The 21,010-nt window shown below is 38.2% G+C and overlaps 1 protein-coding gene and 1 pseudogene across 1 annotated transcript; both read right to left on the bottom strand.

Moving 5' to 3' along the window:
- Positions 1-494: 494 nt before the first annotated feature.
- On the bottom strand, positions 495-5,821 carry LOC140944757 (uncharacterized). The gene is made up of 6 exons (XM_073393868.1): positions 5,743-5,821; positions 5,217-5,485; positions 4,094-4,208; positions 3,945-3,987; positions 3,606-3,732; positions 495-1,077 (listed from the first exon to the last, which is right to left on the bottom strand). The coding sequence occupies exons 1-6, from the start codon at positions 5,819-5,821 to the stop codon at positions 556-558; spliced, it is 1,155 nt and encodes a 384-aa protein (XP_073249969.1). The 3' UTR covers positions 495-555.
- A 7,024-nt stretch (positions 5,822-12,845) lies between these two features.
- LOC140944756 (uncharacterized) overlaps positions 12,846-21,010 on the bottom strand; it is a 13,160-nt pseudogene continuing 4,995 nt past the window's right edge.

Below are 21,010 nucleotides of genomic sequence, written 5' to 3'. Positions count from 1 at the left end.
CCCCCCCCCCCCCACCCCCTTCTCCCTCACATGTAATAAACTACCAGCCCCTTAGGATAACTTTCGTTTGGCGCCTAAAGTAAATTAGCCGAGATCAGTTTCCCTTCTATGCACCAAAATATATCCCATTTCCTTAATATGTTTATAGCTATTATCTGGAGAATTATAAGCTTCGTTTCCACATGAGTTGGTTTTATTAGGATTTCCTCCAGTACCAAACCCAATTCTAGAGTTACAGGAACTGCGAGTGTTTTCGTTGTTACTGCTGATACCGATCATGGCTTTGGAAAATTTACAACATTTACTACTAACGGCATTGAATCCTTCCTTGTTACAGTTGTGCTGCAAGGAGGCATCACAACCAATCAGTGATTTCCACGTGTCATCAACATGCAAGCGAACTCCTTGTACTTTCTGATCGCTGCAGGGAAATACCTTTAATTACTAGAAATAGTCTATTGTTTATCCACAAAATACGAACATGATGTAGAGTTTAGATTAGCTAGCTTTCGTTTGGCGCCAAAAGCAAATTTAATAGCCCAGATCAGTTTCTTTTTACTGCACCAAAATATATCCCATTGTCTTAATATGCTTTTCGCCATTATCTGGGACAGATGTACTAGCCTCGTTTCCACATGAGCTGCTCTTATCAGGATATCCTCCAGTACCAAATCCAATTCTAGAGCCACAAGAGATGCATGCGTCTTCGTCGTTACTAATGATACCGATTCTTGCTTTGGAATAACCAAGATTACTACAAACAGCATTGAACCCTTCCTTGTTACAGTTTTTCTGCAAGGAGGCATTAAAACCAATCAGTGACTTCCACGTGTCACGACCCAGTGAGGTGTTGCGGTATTGTCCATCAGCGATCAGAGAGTACAAGGAATTCGCCTGCTTGTTGATGACAATAAACTTGATCTGCTGGCCGATCTTCATACCGAGGCAGATCTTGGAGAAGGATGTGTTCCAGTAAGAGGGAAGTTTGGTCTCCTGTGAGTCAAACCCAGTCTTCCCTCCGTCAAGGTTAAAGGTTTCGTTGTTGCTCCAGAGAGTGGAACCGTAGTTAAAAGTTTGCTGTGAGAGAAACAAGTACTTGACCGTCAAAGTAATTAAACTATAAATTACTTATTTGTACATCACTACCAATCCAGAGTTAGGAACGTTGTTCTACATCTTTTTACTGAATTCATAACTTAACTCAGTCTCCGTCTAGTTCCTATTTTTAACCTATCACCCAGCGAACTTCATTTTACTTATTTCTTTGACTGGGAAGCCCAGGCTTCATAAGCCTTCTAGTTTCTTTTGGGCTCCCTTGCCAACTTACAACTTCTTTCGCGGCAGGATTAGCTTAGTCGGTAGAGTGCTTGACTGCAGAGTGGGAGGTCGCGGGTTCGATTCCCGGGGTCGGACCAACACTCAGGGTCTTAAAATAACTGAGAAAGGAAGGTACTGCCTTTGCCCCGCAAATGGCTAGACCTTCTCGTAGCTCGGATGACCACCTAGTACCTACAATGGCGGTTCCGTCTCCAGTAGGAGACGTTTGTAGAAGGCCTAAATGTAATAAATGACCCTAAACGTAATAAAGTCCTAAATGTAATAACATTTTGTCCTAAAAGTAATAAACTCTTAAGTTGCAAATTACGACAATTACTCAAATAAGCGCCGCATTTGGGGATTTAATAAGCGCTGCGTCGCTTATTCGCGTAAATACGGTACTAAGAGGTATTGCTATGGTTTTAAGGGCCGCATTTTGGAGGGAAAAATTAGCAAGCTTCGGTACATTTCCTTATGCACTGAGTAACTTGACGTTTACAAATAAATTGCTTGTAAAGAGACAAAATTTAAAAAAAAAACTTGTAAGCCTTAAAAAGTTTTTCATACTTCATTTTTGTTAAAGAAATTTACTGCAAAAACCGTGGACGAAGATCCTGTTGCTTGTCAACGTTGGATCTCTAGAGATTTAATCAGCTAATATATTAAGAACAAAAAAGTCTAAGGGCCTGTTTACATGGAGGTGGGGGACCCCAAGCAGGTGAGGTAACCCGCTTTGGTGGGTAACCCGCCTGTCCACATGATCTCTCATTTTAACTTGATCCCGTTTACATGATAGGTGGGGTGATCCGCCGCATACCTATGTGGGGTCCCCCACCTCCATGTAAACAGGCCCTAAAGACTACTGCACAGCTGATAACAACGTTTATAAATAACTAAATAAAGGTAGTACGCGCGCGCTCTGATTGGCCGAGAGATGTGTTTGCATGAGAGTATGTAAACATGTGTGGAGTCAAGATGTTTTGCTCTTCGCGCGCTGACCACACAAGCACGAATTTCAAAAAGTTTTTGAGCTGAAAACTCGACAAAGTTACTTTATTGACCCATTCCCTCTTCGGATGAGACTTGGAAAATCTTTACAAATATGCTGTGTCAATTTTTTTTCGCTTGAGCTAACATTTTAAGCGAGAAAAACCCTTTTTTGGAAAGCATCTTTACTGCAAAACAAGAACTGATTACACGTACATTAAGCCTCGTGTACAAGACTTCGCGACTGGTAAGAATTTCGCTTTTAATCAGTAACCTAAACAAAGAGTTCTTCTTTTTTCTAGGGAAAGTTATTTTACAACAGCAACAGAAGACTTTTTCCTGTGTTTGCATAGTCTAATATAAACACTTGAGGGGTTGGGAGAATTCTTGACAGTTATGCAAACCCGAGACGACGTCGAGGGTTTGCATAACTGTCTCGAATTCTCCACACACAGGAAAAAACCTTTCTACTGCTTAAATATTGCTTTTATAGAAAAATATTGTTACTTTGCCGTTTACAAGCAATTTATTTGTAAACGTTAAGTTTCACAGTGCATAAGGAAATGTACCGAATTTACGCAAATTAGCGCCGCGGCGCTTATTAACTTTTTCTCCCAAAATGCGGCGTTTATTTAGGAGCGGAGCTTAATACCATAGTAATACCGCTTAGTAACGTATTTACTCGAATAAGCGCCGCGGCACTGATTAACTCCCCCCCCCCCTCTCAAAAGGCGGCGCTTATTTGAGGGCGGTGCTTATTCGAGTTATTACTGTAATTGTCAACTTGAGAGTTTATTACATTTAGGGCAAATTGTTATTACATTTAGGAGTTTATTTCATTTAGGACAAAATGTTATTACATTTAGGGCCGTTTATTACATTTAGGCCTTCTACAACGTTAATAAAGTGTCCCCAGTTAGCACTTCCGTGCTAAATACATTGACACTCAAATAAAGTGCGATTTTTTTTCTATATATATTCCTGTATTGTGTTATATTTTGGCAAAATAAAAATGAACTGAAACGAACCGAACACAGAATAAGAACGCTTCGCCTGTTTTATTTTGGTGGTGTGAGCCTGTGCATGAGTACCTGCCGACGTCGATCCTGCGTTTTCCATCAAATGGTCGCTTTTTCAGGCGAGCACGAAATCGTCGCATATTAAGCATTTTTTGCGTGGTAACGCTACTAGCACGCTCAGCCCAACCAATGGCGATGTTCGCCTTCGATTTTGTCGGAAACACCCATACAGAGGCTCTGATATCCCTACCATCTAAGAGCCTGGCACAGGCTACTTCTTACCTTGTTGCCATCAATCTTCATGACCGGTGTCCATCCTCCAACCCCACATCCAAAATCTCCCATGTGACAGAGAACAGATGTTGGCTCTGAGTCAAAGATAATCGTAATCACCTGAGTATTGCTTGACCTAAACAAAGAAGAAACGTTTTGGTTAACAACTACAGTGAAACCTGTATTAGGCGGACACTAGAGCATTTCCTGAGGGTGTCAAAGCATGCAGGTTTTCACTATTTACATAAAAAAACAGTTTCACAACCTTGTCTAGTACTAAAAGGGTTGATGTCGTTTAAAACCAACTCGAATAAAAAAAGACTTTTATGAAAAAAAGAAGTTACCTACTTGTCTGAGTTATAGTGATACCAATCTTGACATGACTTGATCGCTGAAAAAAATGATCAAATTCACTAGTAGTCCTGCTAGTGTATTGTCCTATATTCAAACTAAGACAAGGGCACTTTTTTAGTTTCAGTCAACGCTTGTTTTGTTACCTTTAGTTTGGCAAGATGCTCCAATAAAGTCCTTCTTACAAGGGCAGTTGAGATGTCTGGAATTTTGCGCACAAGGATGTCCGCTGCAACATGTCGAGTGAGTACCGGCTGAGGTCTGAAAGTAGCAACATCACCATTAGTATTTTAAATATATAGACTTAGCCAGGGCTAAAAGCGAAGGTGTCGTTAATATTTATAGTTTACTCAAACAAGACATAAAATCGTGTAATGCTAAGCGGCGACGGCAACGAAAGCGTAATGTGTAGCAGACGTTTTTGGTAGATATCTTTGCCTTTGTTTTGCACGACTACAACGTGAAACGTCCAGACACTTCCTAGTTACGCGTTTTATAGAGGACTGAAGTTCTCATTTTCTCACCGTTGCTATAAAATTTTCACGTTTTTCTTCCAATGAAATTGGTCTCCTTTGTTTTTTTGTTTTGTTTTTTTTTGTCTCTCGCTCTAGCTCTTTCTTTGTTATCCACTTTACGTCAATGTAGACATTAAAAGTTAGTCGAAAGAAAGAATCGGCTTTGTTGTTGTTGTATTTTTTCTCTCTAAAAGTCCGGCGGGTGGCCATGCGATTTACCGCCAAAACGCGCGGGTGCTTGAAATGCAAAATTTCTCCTTTGCTTACATGAACGGGTGGACGTACGTACGCAACGTACGGACGATTTTGTCAGAACCAAAATTTCTTGAATGCATAGCCAGGCAAATTTTCTTACTCGTGGAGCTCCGCTTTGATTACTACTACAACAACGAATTTTGAATATCTTTTAAATTCCACAAACCAGTCAGCAAAACCAGCAGCCCTTAAAGGATATTTTTTGCCTTTTAATGACATTTAGTTTTACTTTTTGATATCTTATACTTCGAATGCGCTAATAGACATGCAGTGGAGATTCTATTTTCACGGGAAAAATGCCCTAAAATGTGTCTAAAAATAAACTGGTCCGTAAAAACGCCGTGACATAGGCCCAGTATGGGAGTTGCTCACTCCGGGTTAAGGGCTCCTGCGATAACGATAATGATGATGCTGATGACGATGACGATGATAATGATAATGATAATGACAATGACAATGACAATGAATGATAATAATATTGATAACGATAATGCTATACCTCTAGGATGGTACTTAAGTGATGCGAGGTTTGGTTTCTTTTATACTTCTCGGGGTTGCTGTACTTTTCAGAGGACAACAACTCGCACCATATCTTTCCATTGGCTCCTCTGTAGGCGGCCAGATTAACAGAAAAGCAACAAGGATTTCTAAGGCACTTCAACGTACAGTCAAAGGTGTTTTCCACTGTGAATGATCCAACCACAGGAACATTCAAATAATGATAATCGTCTTCTGTGAAAATATCTTGGCGAAATTCAGAGTCTAACTCTATGAAAAAAAAAACAAGGAAGCATTAAATGATTAGCCAATGCCAGACTTGCAAACTGGTTACCATTACATTTAGCTCTAGAAAGATTTGTATAATAAAAACCACAAAAACACAATCATGTCATAAATGGGACCGCTTCATGGCAATCCATGTATTTCTATTGATCATTAAACTGCACCTCTGCAAAAATGACTGTGAAACACATATCAAATAAGTCATAAGCCTGCCTTTACTGGCGAGGAATTGTAGAACTTACCTGTGATGAAAGTTGAGACACATAAAACTTCGGACAAAGTTTGGAAGAAGACAAACCAATGGATTAATGTTGAAAACATGGTCGGCGTTTAAAGCTATAGCTATTATACTTCATTAACGCACGTTCACGAGCAATGGGAGGCGGTATTCCCGGTTTGGTAACTTGAAGTAAAAGGTTTTAGACATTAGTTTAGCCTTTAAACTGTTATTATTTACCATCTCCACGAATATGTTGAAAGCATCGTTTGCTTTTAAATGACCACAATTGAATCGATTGACTTGTGCGTTGTCAGTGACGTGTTCTGTCAAAAGCAAAGATAGCGTAAATGATCTAATAGATGGTCACTCTCAAATAAAGTTTGTATTAGACTTTCCTAAATACACACTGTCTAATTTCGCAGCTGACAGGAATGAAGCTATATTCTGATGTATTGCTGCTCTTAACGTAATATTCTAACGAAAAGTTTCCACAATTGTAACGTTTGTTAAAAAACAATTTTTCAAAATGTCCAGCCTTAAAAATTACGAATTATCACTCGAACACTAAAACGTTATCATAAATACACATTGCCAGATAGTTAATTAAAAACTAAATGACTAAAATTCATAAATGGCTGAGGTGTCCAAACAAAAAAATTGACCAGGTGAAAATCATCAATTTGAAAGTTTCAAACTGAGAGAGTATGTGTCGATGATAAGCTGTCCATGGACGTAAGAATAGAGTTTAATATTCAGCAGCAAAAAATACTAGCCAAACTGCTTTGATCAGTCTTTAAAAATAGTTCAGTATAACAGTTATCAAAGGTCCGTTACTCGCATTAACTGACTGGCGGTCACATGCGGCAAAAATCGGTTGAAATCCCTTTGAAAAGTAGTCCTAACTTAACTTATTTCAAGAAATATGTCTTCCTTTATGTTTCTAACACCAAATTTAATCTCTTGATACTCACTGAAACTTTGTTTGTGTATTGGTCTCAGTGACATGCGTTCAAATTTCATCTTTTGACGGAAGTTCCAGACTAGAAGAGAAAGGCAGAGAAAAGCGGAAAATTGTATGCGCACACGCACAAAGATTATAGTCTTTACCTTTATAAAACATAATTAATGTTTTGCGCCAAAGAATTATACTTTGGTTAATTGAATACTCCGTCGTTCTCGTGCAGGAAAAAATCGGTTAGAAAAGGAGTCTCTTAAAATATTTTTTATCCTTTAGAAGCACAATACAGCGTTATCTAAGAAATCGTGGCTGATTAGTGCTGCATGTTGAAAAATTTACTGCAAGCAAGCACCGTGTATAAACTCACGAGAAAAGTTCAGACAGGTGAAAAGGAAACAGCAATTTTCATGCAATTTTATCCGAAAAAACTCAGACCGGGTTAACTCTTTCTAAAGACAGATATTCACGTCTCTCTCGCAAAATATGAATGCAATTTATGAAATAATGGTCAGCACATCCTGTTTAGAATTTTTTTTTTAGAATTTTTTTTAGCATGAGTAATTCAAACCAGGCAGAACTTCAGCCGAAAAAAACATCGTTTAAAATTATGGAGTTGAAGGAAAAGATGGGCCGTTTAAACAACAAATTCCAAAGTATTAGCTATGGATTAGCATAACAAAGATGAAACATGTTTATATTATCGTTGCCATTATTATCATAGTTAGCCAAGACGCATAATATCGCTTAATAACCAATATATTAAAAATAAAGTGTCCACTACCGTTGACCTTCAAATCCTTATTTCAATAAACATTCTGAACATCAACAGTAGTCGACACTTAATAAAGAATACATGTTGAATAAAATCGCCTGGTTAAACTGACTTGACGGTTTTAGCCTAGAAATAGTTGGAATCACATTTTAGTGAAAATCTCCAGAAAGAAATACTTAACAGTGTGAAATATTACCTACAACAGCAAAAAAAAACTAAGTTAATTACCATTATTTTGGTTTAATAATTTGAAAAACTAGTTTTTGTCCTGGAAACAACAAAATTTCTTCTACTTCACAGACCTTTCCCTAAATTGTGGCCAAGAAGTGCAGACTTTGCATAGTTCTGACCCTTTGTTAACAATTGCATTTTCCGTCGAGGGACCTTTTTTAAAAAGTTCCTCAGTATCGCTCCCTGAGCTATTGTTTTACTATTATTATTATTATTATTATTATTATTATTATTATTATTATTATTATTATTATTATTATTACTTATCCCAGTGATAAAAATGTGTTTGGACCTTAAAGCTTTTAATTATTAACAAAATTAGCATAACAAAGAGAAACCTAGAGGAAAACGTTTATCGTAACTGTTTAGACTTCAACTGGCTTGTTACCATTGAAGGCTCGTGCACGATATGAGTTGAAATGACTCGATCGGGATGAATTAGTAATTATTGATGATGCTGTCACCTGCAAATACAGCCACCTAGCAGATTAATAAACAAGCATTTAGATAATGATAATCTTCTCGCGTGAAAATATCTTGGCAAACTCGGAGAAATTAAAATTTCATGAAAATGCAGAGGATTTTGCTGTATAGAGCAAGTTACGGAAAAGGATCTAATAGACGCCCACTATCAAATAAACGCCTCTTATCTAACTAGTAAGGTCTAGTAATAGGTGACACTACAGCTGCCCCGGTCTGTATATTGTCGGTCAATAGTATTCTTGGTCGTTGTGTAGCTCTTCGAAATATACCTTTTCATAATGAAGATTTTCACACATATTCCATACAATAGGCGAGATAAAAACAGGGAATACAAAAACAGGTTTCATGCACTGATTCAGTTCAATTTACACCCACTCCACCCTCCCTCCCCCACCTTGATCACAACATTCTCAGTTTCGAGAATATTTTATTCTAAACCATAAGAAAAGATTTGATTCGAAGTTGGAATTTATCGTACAGTTCATTTTATTAGCCGTAAAGTAAGCCTTAGAAATTAAGAGGTTTGATCAATTCACGCTCGGGCGCTCCAGTCATTTCAGTTTTAACCGTTCAACACAATACTTGTTTTAAAAGAAAAAAAATTATAGATCAGAGGGACTTTTGTGAGCATGGAATACGTCAGCATAGAATTTAATAGTCGGCGAATTTCTTAGTGTAATCGTCCATCGTTCTGCTAGTGATAAGCAAGCCGTTGATTCACTCGTTTTGCTTGTTTGTGGACTGAGCCTTATTCCCCTAAAGAGAAAGAAAGGGTGTCGGGCAAATTGTGTCCAATCATAGATTTGTGAATGATACACTCGTGTCTGGCAAACTCTCCAAGTGCCTATATACAAATATACGCACCCTATAACTTCATCCGCGCTTAACGAGTGTCTTTTGGTCCATAACTTTAAAAACAGCTGCTCCACAGAATGTCACTAATAACAAGTAACGCAAGAGTATCGAAGTATGACTGTATAATAAGTGTCACAAAATCAACCTAAGCGGTCCCTTCGGGGATTTTCTGTTTTACGTCATCTTATCGGTCTTTTACTTGCGGGCATGAACAATAGAAACGTCATCATTACCCAACGATTCCATTCGACCCCTGATCTAGGAAATCGAGATTTCTCTGGTATACGGACTGTATTTTTCAACTATAAGTACTTTTCTATGAGTGCGAGCCACTAGGATGCTTCCTCGGGATTTCGCCTTCTGGGCGAAATCCCTGCAGGAGGCACACCCCCATTTCAATGTTAAGTTTCTATTAGACCCGCCTCTCTAATAGACGCCCCCTATCAACAGCACACCAAAATACTAGGGATAAGCAAAAAGGAGAGAAATCATTCAATTTATTCAGTTTCTTGCTTGATTAACAGGGGTCTGTTCATTACATTTTGTTCATTGTCAAGTTCAACGTAAGGATAGACTAACGATGACAACACAATTAACTTAAACAAGGATTCTGGCATCGATGTAGAGATTTGAAAGAGGGATATGGATATCTAGAATAGCCTACACATAACATTATTGGTGGACAGAAGATTCCGCTCTTTTCAAACTCCCTTGATATCTAGCTATATCTTTGCCGAAAGAATATTAGTTTTGTTGAACTTGCAAGATTTATGGCAATTTACGCCTGTCTCTTTTAAACGCCTCCTATCGGGAATAAACGCCCCCTCTTAGATCTAAAAAAGGTATATATCGGTGTTTTGTGAACACTCAAGACAATACAAGACAAGACTTTTAACACATCTGACACCTGACATTTTCAATTACAGTTGGAGAACTTGAATGAAAAAATAATGCAGCAATAGAATGTAAAAAAAAACAGAACATTTTAGGTGGCAGAAAGGTACGGGGATGGAAACCAGAATCACAACCGCCTTCTTCACAAGTGATATACTTCCAAAGCAAAATCGCTCTAGAGATTTGTTAGCTAAAATATTATTTTGCGAATCAAATTCGATCTTTATATATCAACGGGAAATGCTTTTTTCAGTCCTAAGATGTTTTGTTCCCAGACGCCTTAGCTTCCCAGTTTTGGAATCAGCCGACTGCTTGCCTTGAGTTTTGTTTGCAGTACTAATGCATAGAATACAAGGCACTGAGAAATTCCGCTTGCTGTGTCACAAGCTAAAGTGGCTGCACTAAGGATAAAAAATGGTTGAAAAATAAACAGCAACTTCTACAGTAGCGAGGGAAGGTAATCACGCAAAACTAACCTAGCTGGTGTATAAGCTGTCTCAAATCATGAAGAACAAATCATGAAGAACAAAAAGCTGTAGTTTTAATTATGTCTCTGGTGGAGGAGCTTTGGCTGGTTTTCCGAACAGCGACTGGCAATTGAGGCTCGGTTTGAACCCAGGAGTCATTTTAAAATCGATTTCAAACGTTTTTCAAAAGTAGGTTGAGAATGATCGTACACAGTACCCCCCTCCGAAACACAAAAAATTAGTTCTAACCCCCCCCTCTGTTATGTTAAAAAGAACGTCGCCCCCCCCCGCCCCCCCCTCTCACCACACTGGTAAACTCAAAACGGGACTGACCTGCCATCACAGCTTCAATAATGACAAACGTTACTATGTAACATCTAGTATCGAGAAGGATGTTGATCGCTTGATTCAAGATTTAGACAAAGCATTTGCTAAGTACCGGGATGCTTACCACATTGGCTCAAAATCTAAAACTTCTGAAGCCAGAAAGAGAAAGGAGCAGAGAAAAAAATCAAAGAACAGGAGATTGAACGCTTCAAATAGCACACGAAAAAGAGCTTGCATTATATTTAGATCCTTGGGAGGAGAGCCTGTTGAACTTTGTTATGAGCAACATATATATGGAATTCAGCAAATCGATTCAGTCGATGAAGAAACATTACTTTTATTCACATCAAAACCGACAAAGCTTGTCTACGAGATCTGTTTGATTCTCATTGTTTTATGGGGGAAGCTGAAAAACAAGTTCATGATTTTTGCTTTACATAGGATCAGCTCAATTAATTAGATGACGGGTTAAAATTGATCAGTTGTGAATCTGCTTTTCATTTTGATAGAATATTTTAAATAATCGTTTAACAGCTGTTTGTGTTGATATTTGTTACAGTCTATCATGATGCCTGTATTCTTGTGTATTGAGAATCTTTTATTACGTTTCATTTTATTTACATTTCGAATAAAACTTAAGGCCCCCCCCTCCGTCAAATGAGTGATTTTACTTTGAGCCCCCCCTATCTTGGCAGCAATTTTATGGAATGCCCCTTCCCCCCCTCTAGTTTTTCAGCCCCCCTCCCCCTCCTGATAATTATTGCACAGTCCCTTACTTGAAATAGTACTGTCCCTGTTATTTTTTAACATCCCAGCACGCATGTCTGTGTCCTTACCGTTTGTTTTGAACCAATTGCAAAAAAGTCATCTCATTGATATGCATGCCTGCAACCACTGCTCGGCCAATTCACGGGCCCAGACTTAATGAGCAGGAGGCCCAGTTTAAATCCCGGACAAAACACTAACCCAGCCTAGTCCCCAGGCGTTTTCCGCTCGGTCATTCCTGGACTCTACCATAAGCTGTGACGTCACCGAGACTTCGCGCGGACAACAGATCAAGAGAGAACGCCGAGGGACTAGGCTGACACTAACCCAGGCTCTTACAAAAAGGACCTGGTAATATAATGCTGGCTGTGTAATGATCTTGTCTCAGTTCAAATAATCGCCCTTTTTTTGGTGGTGTTCATGAGCTGGCGCCATTCTTCTCTCTCCAGTTACCTGTCTAATTTTTACCTCAGTACGATTCAGCCTCCTCTGGAACCAGACTATCCCTGTTTAAAAATTTTTCCAGCCAACTTGGTGACATACAATCTCAAAATGAAATGTCGCGCCTATAAACTATGAGGAGCAATGGAGAAACTTAGTTCATGATTTTTATCTTGGTTTTCCAGTGTACCTTTTATTTCTCATGCATAATGGTTTACATTAATTCCATGTAGAAATAACTTATTGTTTATCTACAAAAAAATGAACAGGATCTAGAGTTAATTTAAGGGCTGGTCGTTTATTACCTGTGAGGTGGGGGGAGCCGCCATTTTGAGAGGTAGGAAAAAGTTTAGAAGATTTTCAAACCGAGCCCTTTCTGCATCACAGCTTTTTAGAAATGACCCCTCATAAATTTTGCATATCGTGAAAGTGATCCTCCATCCCTTAACCCGATGAACCCGATTGCTGTGGAAATTACGAATTACTGATTTTGGCTGCACATCATGTTGACGTTCACCTGCACATAATTTATCTACAGTCGTGTTTATAAGATCGGCGTTCCTATACTATTCACGGCTTGTATATTCAATTTCAATTCACGCTCCTCACTGCCTTTTTACTACTTTCATGAAATTTATTAAAATGACCCCTAGGTATTAAAAGCTTTCTCATCTGAAAATGAACCCCTAAAAATCAATATGTTTGAAAATGAACATCAAGTGAAATGACCGCCCCGCCCCCCCTCCCTTACCCCCTTCTCCCTCACATGTAATAAACTACCAGCCCCTTAAGATAACTTTCGTTTGGCGCCTAAAGTAAATTAGCCGAGATCAGTTTACTTTCAATGCACCAAAATATATCCCATTGCCTTAATATGTTTATAGCTATTATCTGGAGAATTATAAGCTTCGTTTCCACATGAGTTGGTTTTATTAGGATTTCCTCCAGTGCCAAACCCAATTCTAGAGTTACAGGAACTGCAAGTGTTTTCGTTGTTACTGCTGATACCGATCATGGCTTTGGAAAATTTACAACATTTACTACTAACGGCATTGAATCCTTCCTTGTTACAGTTGTGCTGCAAGGAGGCATCACAACCAATCAGCGATTTCCACGTGTCATCAACATGCAAGCGAACTCCTTGTACTTTCTGATCGCTGCAGGGAAATACCTTTAATTACTAGATATAGTCTATTGTTTATCCACAAAAAACGAACATGATGTAGAGTTTAGATTAGCTAGCTTTCGTTTGGCGCCAAAAGCAAATTAGCCCAGATCAGTTTCTTTTTACTGCACCAAAATATATCCCATTGTCTTAATATGCTTTTCGCCATTATCTGGCCCCAACACACTAGCCTCGTTTCCACATGAGCTGCTCTTATCAGGATATCCTCCAGTACCAAATCCAATTCTAGAGCCACAAGAGGTGCATGCGTCTTCGTCGTTACTAATAATACCGATTCTTGCTTTGGAATTACCAAAATTACTACAAACAGCATTGAACCCTTCCTTGTTACAGTTTTTCTGCAAGGAGGCATTAGAATCAATCAGTGACTTCCACGTGTCACGACCCAGTGAGGTGCTGCGGTATTTCCCATCAGCGATCAGAGAGTACAAGGAATTCGCCTGCTTGTTGATGACAACAAACTTGATCTGCTGGCCGATCTTCATTCCGAGGCAGATCTTGGAGAAGGATGTGTTCCAGTAGGAGGGAAGTTTGGTCTCCTGTGAGTCAAACCCAGTCTTCCCTCCGTCAAGGTTAAAGGTTTCGTTGTTGCTCCAGAGAGTGGAACCGTAGTTAAAAGTTTGCTGTGAGAGAAACAAGTACTTGACCGTCAAAGTAATTGAACGATAAATTACTTATTTGTACATCATTACCAATCCAGAGTTAGGAACGTTGTTCTACATCTTGTTACTGAATTCATAACTTAACTCAGTCTCTGTCTAGTTCCTATTTTTAACCTATCACCCAGCGAACTTCATTTTACTTACTTCTTTGACTGGGGAGCCCAGGCTTCCTCAGCCTTCTAGTTTCTTTTGGGCTCCCTTGCCAACTTACAACTTCTTTCGCGGCAGGATTAGCTCAGTCGGTAGAGTGCTTGACTGCAGAGCGGGAGGTCGCGGGTTCGATTCCCTTGGTCGGACCAATACTCAGGGTCTTAAATCTTTGAAAAAAAAAAAAAAAAAAAAAAAAAACAGTAGTTTCTCTAGCAACCTTTGTGGCATTACAGGTGTGGTATGGAATCCCTAATGAAAGGGTTCCCAAGTCTCCACTAAAATAGTGGGTAAGTTGGGGAGGGAGGGTGTGTGTAAATGAGAGTGTTGTAGGCATAAAAACAAATAAAATTGGTTAATAGTTAAATAGTTAGAAAAAGCACCAATATTGAGCGACCAATAACTGCAATGCAGCCACGTCCAACACAAATATACAGTGCAAAGTAAAATGTTAAAAGTTAAAAACACCGATATTGAGCGACCAACAAACTGCAATGCAGCCACGTCCAACACAATACACAGTGCAAAATAAAATAAAAGGAACTGAAGGGTTAATATATAATATAATATAAAGTTAAGGACCTTGAAGCGGGGGAAACAGGTTTCTAGGGCAATAATTACAGATCCACTAGCTATAACCGTAGCAAGATGCCTGCAGCATTGAAACATGAAAGTACTGAAAGGTCTTGGAAATAAAAAGTACTTGATTACTTACTCTAAAATACTTCAGATAGCCTCCACAGCAGACCAATTAGCAAGTAAAATAAACTTGGAAACTCCTCAGCTAGTAGACAAAAATTCCTCTTCTCATGGATGTGGCCCACAAAAAGTAGCAAAAACAATTTTTTTGCTGCTCACGCCATAGGTAATCGTCAGCATGATGACGTACATAATGAGAGGAGTCTAGGGATGAACCTATCCCAGCTGAATGAAAACGAAAATCGATGAAAAAAAGGGGGTTACCCTACTTAAAAATGACTTTTTATATATATATAAAAAAATAATTATAATTAAATAAACTGCCAACCAGAAAATATAATTATCTATAATGTTATTTCGTTCTTTAAAACTTTGAAAGTAGCTAAAAAGCCAGTTGTTGTTCCAGTGCAAAATGAGAGGAGCATGGGGACGAATCTATCCCAGCTAAATGAAAAAATTGGGTAGGAAACAAAAAGGGGGGGTTAAACCCTCTTTAAAAATTGTTATTAAAGAAGATAAATAATTTTCTTACCACAAAATATGATCATCTATAATATTATTTCGTTCTTTAGAACATTGAAAGTAAGGTAAAAAAAAAAAAAAAAAAAAAAAACCCGGAAGCTGTTTTAATTAAAGGAGGGTGTTAAAAGAAGAACAGGGGATTCAAGTAAAAAAAAAAAAAATAAATAAAATAAAATAAAATAACATCTACCATAAAAAGAGGAATTGAGAAAAGAAATAAAACAACAACAACAACAAGAATACTCATCCTGAATTACTTCGTTCTTGAAACTTTTCAGTGTAGAATTCCAGGAAGTCAAAAAAGTTAAATTTGCAGATAAAAGAAAATATGTAAGAGTAGAAAAGAAAAGGTTAAGAGACCCGGGTACATTGGGACAATGGATGCATCGACACCAAGCTCTAAACAGTTGTGAATCATCAGGGGCATAGCACAACTGAGCAGGAATGTTTCTAACCCGGTACCAGGTCATATGCCCGACATTCCCGTGTCGAGTCCAGGAAAGAAGGAAATTGAAGAAATAGAAAAAGACTGAGAGAAGATCGATGCAAAAGAAAAAGTTGTACTTGATAGACTCAACATTTTATTTCTAAAAATAATCTCTCTCGATCTCCTGCATGCATAGGTCAAATAAAATTAATCTAACCAAAGTAGAGTAAAAAAATTAGAGAAAATAAATTAGAGAACAAAATACATATATATTGAAAAATAAATAAAAGGCAATTAAAAAATAATTATAATAATAAAGAACTAGTGAAAACTATATGAAGTGCCAGTGTGGGAGGAGATAGTAAAAATATGTAAGTGGTGTGAATTGTGGGAGATAATAATTGTTGAACTAAGTCTGAGTTAATATGTAGTTTGTGCTGAAAAAATTAAAAGGAAGATTAGTTGAAAATAAAATATAAAATGGAGTGAATGGAAGTATGTGAACACCATAAACCATTCAAAGAGTTGACTAGTACCCAAATTGGTACCGCTACTGTTAGGTACCCACCATAGCTTTGAAAAAAAAAAAAAAAAAAAAAAAAAACAGTAGTTTCTCTAGCAACCTTTGTGGCATTACAGGTGTGGTATGGAATCCCTAATGAAAGGGTTCCCAAGTCTCCACTAAAATAGTGGGTAAGTTGGGGAGGGAGGGTGTGTGTAAATGAGAGTGTTGTAGGCATAAAAACAAATAAAATTGGTTAATAGTTAAATAGTTAGAAAAAGCACCTTATCGGGATTTGCTTATACGTGGTTATTATGTGCAATGTAGTTATGTCCATCTGACTGTTGGCCTATTCAGCATTCACGCATTAGTAAAAGGAATCACCTGCTGTGGAATGGGTCCGTGGCAAGAACCCAACTTTAATTGCCTCACCACCTAAAACAATGGGATGGGTGGTGCGGGTTAGTTCAAATTTCAAACTTAAGTTTGTTAGCAAACGTTCCAAAAATAATTCAAAGAAAAATGTTGGTGAGTATTTTGAGACCTGAAAATAGCTCTGTATTCAAATCAATTTTTTTCCCGGAGATTCTCCTAGTTATATGTAATTTCAGTTGAAAAAAATTTTTTTTTAGGTTATGAGCACTTTCTTTCAAGTAGGTTGAATCAAGAAATGTCCTTTTTTGCAATATCAGTTCTACCCATCATGGCCTTAAGTCATCTGCCGGCGTCTCCCTTCAGTTGTTTGTTTTTTCAGGTACCAGCTGGCGTAACAACTAAAAGCTTGCCTAGTAAGGGAGGGGTGGGGTGGTTACTTGTGTAGGTGAATCAGAGAAACTCCCTTTTAGTTCCTGTGTCAAGAAAAGGAATCATTGACAATAAACAATGCTCTTAATTCAACGGTTTTATTCACAGTTGCTGAGGTACAATTTGCCTGCGAATGCGGTGAGGAGGGAAGAGAGAATGCTGTTAGTATTCGCGGGCAAAAATACAAAGAAACAGTAATGCGTGACAAAAATTGAGTAAGCACTTCACTGATGACCACACAGTGTTCATCAACCATAGCAATAGTTTAAAAAAAACCGGCACATTTGCCTTACATCAAGTAGGCGATTATTTGCTTGGGGGATTTCTTGAGGAGGGAGGGGGGCGTCTGCCAAGTCTTAGTCATTATTTCAATTGATTTGTTTCTTTAAACCTAAGCAAAAGATAATACAAAATTAGATTTACATGTACGGTGAAAAAGCAAGTGACAAATAAAATTTACAAACAAAGAAAACGCACAAGACAAAATTACAGCACTTCAATTAAATCACATTGTAGATAGGAAAGAGAGGAGAGCGTATAACAAAAACCTTGTAGTTCTTAATAACAAAGTAAAGGAAAAATATAAAATAGCTCAGTGAATTGTTAAAGAGATGATGTTTCATTAGTATTGGGCGAGGTACACGCGTAAAAGTGTCAGTTTTCTAGTAAACAATTTTTTAGATGGTTTGTCTCTGATTAATTGCGGAATGCTATTTCAAAAGAATCTTCCAATAACGCTGGGGCAGAATCTCCTGAAATTAGTTCGAAATGGGGGTATGACTATTTGATTAGATGATGTACTTTGGGTATTGTAATTATGTAGCTCAGATACCATTGAAACAGGTATATTAGGAAACTTTTCATGGTGGAAATAATTATAAAAAAGCATACAATGTGTTCAGCTTTACAATATCAAGAAATTTCAAAAGGCTCAGGGATACCGTTAGTATGGAGTTATTGATTCCATTAAAAAAAAAACATCATTTACAATACGAACCGCTTCGTTTTGTAATTTTACGATTTGAGACAGCAGTGGAGCATAAAAAAATTATTTCCCCATAGTGTACAAGCATAAGTAAGGTAATGATATATAAGAGAATACAGTGAAAACCCGCTTATAAGAACTTAGAATTTTCGAGGTCAGGCTGAACAGGTTCTTATATTTTCGGGTAGTTTTTCACAATTCAGGCGATAAGGTTCTTAATAGATATTTTTAATTTGCAGAGGTTGTCGTAGTGTAACCATTGGCAGAAATTAATAGATATTTTAGATTTTAAATCGTCTACGTCTAAATCGTCTACGTTTAAATCGTCTACGTCTTTCTCGTGAAAATCTAAACAAATGTACATTGTCAAGGAAAACATAATTATACACAATATTAAACTGTTTGTCAGAAGTTTCCCACTATTAAAATTCAGAATTCTTTGACCATCAAAATTGGAGCCCCAGTGATTTTTTGTATAAGAACCAAAAGTTTCTTTAATTGCCAGGCTGGACAGGTTCTTGTATTTTTGACTATTTGAATGCCAAATTTCAGCCTGTAGGGTTCTTAAATTAACAGGTTCTTATATGCGGGTTTTTACTGTAATACTGAACTCATAAGTAATGCTTTTTGAGACATAATGCTTTAACTTAACCATTATATTTATATTTTTTGAGACATTATATACTGACAGGAAAACATTAAAAAGGAGAATCCCGGGAAATAATGAAGACCAAATAAAGCTACAGTTTTAATTATGTCTCCAGTGGAGGAGCTCGGGCTCGTTTCCCGAACAGCGACTGACAATCAAGCCACAGTTTGAACCCAAGAGTCATTTGAACATGATTGTCCGCCGGGTGATCGTAGTCCCGTTGTTGACAATGACTGACGTTTCGACAATTTGTGTGGAAGTCATCTTCAGAGTCATCTTCAGAATTTACCAAAAACAGCAAGTGCCCCTCCCCAGCAATTGCTCCCCTGAAGCATGCTCCGGGAGCAAAATCCCTCGTGTGTATGACGGCTTTTACACATCAATCATCGGTCTTCAAAGATTGTCTCCGGGCAGCAACCGTTTGCAACCGCAAAGTGTCCCGGCCAATTTTTTCCTCACCCGGCATCCCCTCTGGATCACAATTTAAGAAAGATGATCCCCGTCTAAAAACTTTTTCAACCCAGTTAGAGACTAATTTATGCCAATGCGTCCATTTCAGACCCCTGAAATTAAATATTTACAGAAGCTTGTAATAGGCTCGACCTGATATTTACACGTTAACACTGACCTGCGTTTCTAAATACCAGCACAGGACGTTTTTTTATTTTATCTTTTTTATTATAATTATTACTTTGGATTTTGTAAGCTCTCCAAGGACACTCATTTAAAAGAGCTTGACAAACAGACCAGGGAGGAAAGCTAATACTCGCATCACCAACTTCGTCCTCTTTAATGCTGATCTAAGTAAAACAACAATAATGAAAAAGAAAACAAGTAAAAACTGAAAACTCACCTCTAATCTCAAAATAAGACAGTTTTGTTAGCGGGTAGAGCAATAGCGAGACTGGATTACAGTAGCTAATAACTTTTAATCTTAGTTTCTCAGTGTGTCTTTTACTTCCTTATGTATAATGGTTAACTTTAATTCAATCTAGACGTAGTCTATTGTTTATCCACAAAAAACGAAGAGAGAAGAAGAGTTTCGTTAAGCTACACTTTCGTTTGGCGCCAAAAGTAAATTAGCCCCGCAGATCAGGTTCTTTTTACTGCACCAAAATATATCCCATTGCCTTGATATGCTTCTCGCCATTATCTGGCCCCAACACACTAGCCTCGTTTCCGCATGTGTTGTTATTATCACGATATCCGTGAGTACCAAACCCAATTCTAGAGTCACAGGTTCTGCAATCGGGGTAGTTGTCACCAACGATACCGATCCTGGCTTTGGAAGAACGAGAATCTTTACAAACAGCATTGAAACCTTCCTTGTTACCACTGGTCTGCAAGGAGGCCTTAGAACCAATCAGTGACTTCCACGTGTCACGACCCAGTGAGGTTCTGCGGTAGTTCCCATCAGCGATCAGAGAGTACAAGGAGTTCGCTTGCTTGTTGATAACAATAAACTTGATCTGCTGGCCGATCTTCATACCAAGGCAGATCTTGGAGAAGGATGTGTTCCAGTAAGAGGAAAGTTTGGTCTCCTGTGCGTCAAACCCAGTCTTCCCTCCGTCAAGGTTGAAGGTTTCTTTGTTGCTCCAGAGAGTGGAGTTGTAGTGAAAAGTTTGCTGTGGTAGAAAGGAGTAAGTAGAAAAAACGTCGTTTAAAAAGAAAAGTTCAACGGTTTCTTTTTTCTTCTAAAGACTACATCCTTCCCGGAGAAGAAAAAAAACGAATTTGCAATGGAAGATCAATTACAATGAAAAGAAAATCTACATCGTCGTTGTTTCTTCAGCTTTATAAAATGAAATTAGCCACAGCAGGCGTAGTCTGCTACACAGCCGTTATTAGTGTTAGTGGGGAGGAACGTTGCGTGACGACACTAATAACGGCTGCGTAGCAGACTACAGCAGGCGAAATGGTGTTAATTGTCACCGATAGAATAAAAAGTAAACAAATACTGCACTCCGTAATCATTAGTCGGTGACTGATGCGACTGAAAATGCCGAATTGAATATAATTATCTTTAACTCTCGCGTATCTGCAAGTACAGACACCAGGCTTCCGTGTTTTGATGAAAACCTCCACATCGTCTGACAGAAAGGGCAGGGGACCTCTGCTATTGACCGAGATATTCCAGCAGCTTAAAGGTGTTCTTAATACTCAAATCTTTCAGATCCAGGGACTTAGCATGTACCAACGAGAAGAAAAGTTACAGCACCGAAGGCGCTTCAAACTTGGAGGACTGGGGTTATGCTCCCCCAGAAAATTTTGCAATTTTACGTCATTAGTATGGAATTTCTGTCGCTGAGGTGCAGACGTTCCTCCTGGCGGAACGTCCCTAGCGACGAGGAGCAAGGAGAAACGGCTGTATTCGCAGGCTAGCCTAAGGATATTTAAAAATTACCGCTGACAGAGGCAAACCTGTATTTAATTATTAATAACACTTTTTTTTCCACTCCTGTCGCCAAACTAAGGGAAAACGTACACAAATGTCTTACCTTGTTTTTTTTTTTT

The sequence above is a fragment of the Porites lutea genome, chromosome 7 (assembly GCF_958299795.1).
Source record: "Porites lutea chromosome 7, jaPorLute2.1, whole genome shotgun sequence".
In the NCBI taxonomy this organism is placed as follows: Eukaryota; Metazoa; Cnidaria; class Anthozoa; order Scleractinia; family Poritidae; genus Porites; species Porites lutea.
The sequence above is the reverse complement of the archived record's forward strand: the minus strand, read 5'-3'. Positions and strand labels throughout refer to the sequence as shown.

Excerpts from the sequence above, each read along its gene's own strand:
- LOC140944757 (XM_073393868.1), bottom strand. The coding sequence starts at position 5,821 with ATGTTTTCAACATTAATCCATTGGTTTGTCTTCTTCCAAACTTTGTCC. Across the intron at positions 5,486-5,742 it reads TGTCTCAACTTTCATCACAG|AGTTAGACTCTGAATTTCGC; the intron begins GTAAGTTCTACA and ends TTTTTTTCATAG. Across the intron at positions 3,988-4,093 it reads AGCATCTTGCCAAACTAAAG|CGATCAAGTCATGTCAAGAT; the intron begins GTAACAAAACAA and ends CATTTTTTTCAG.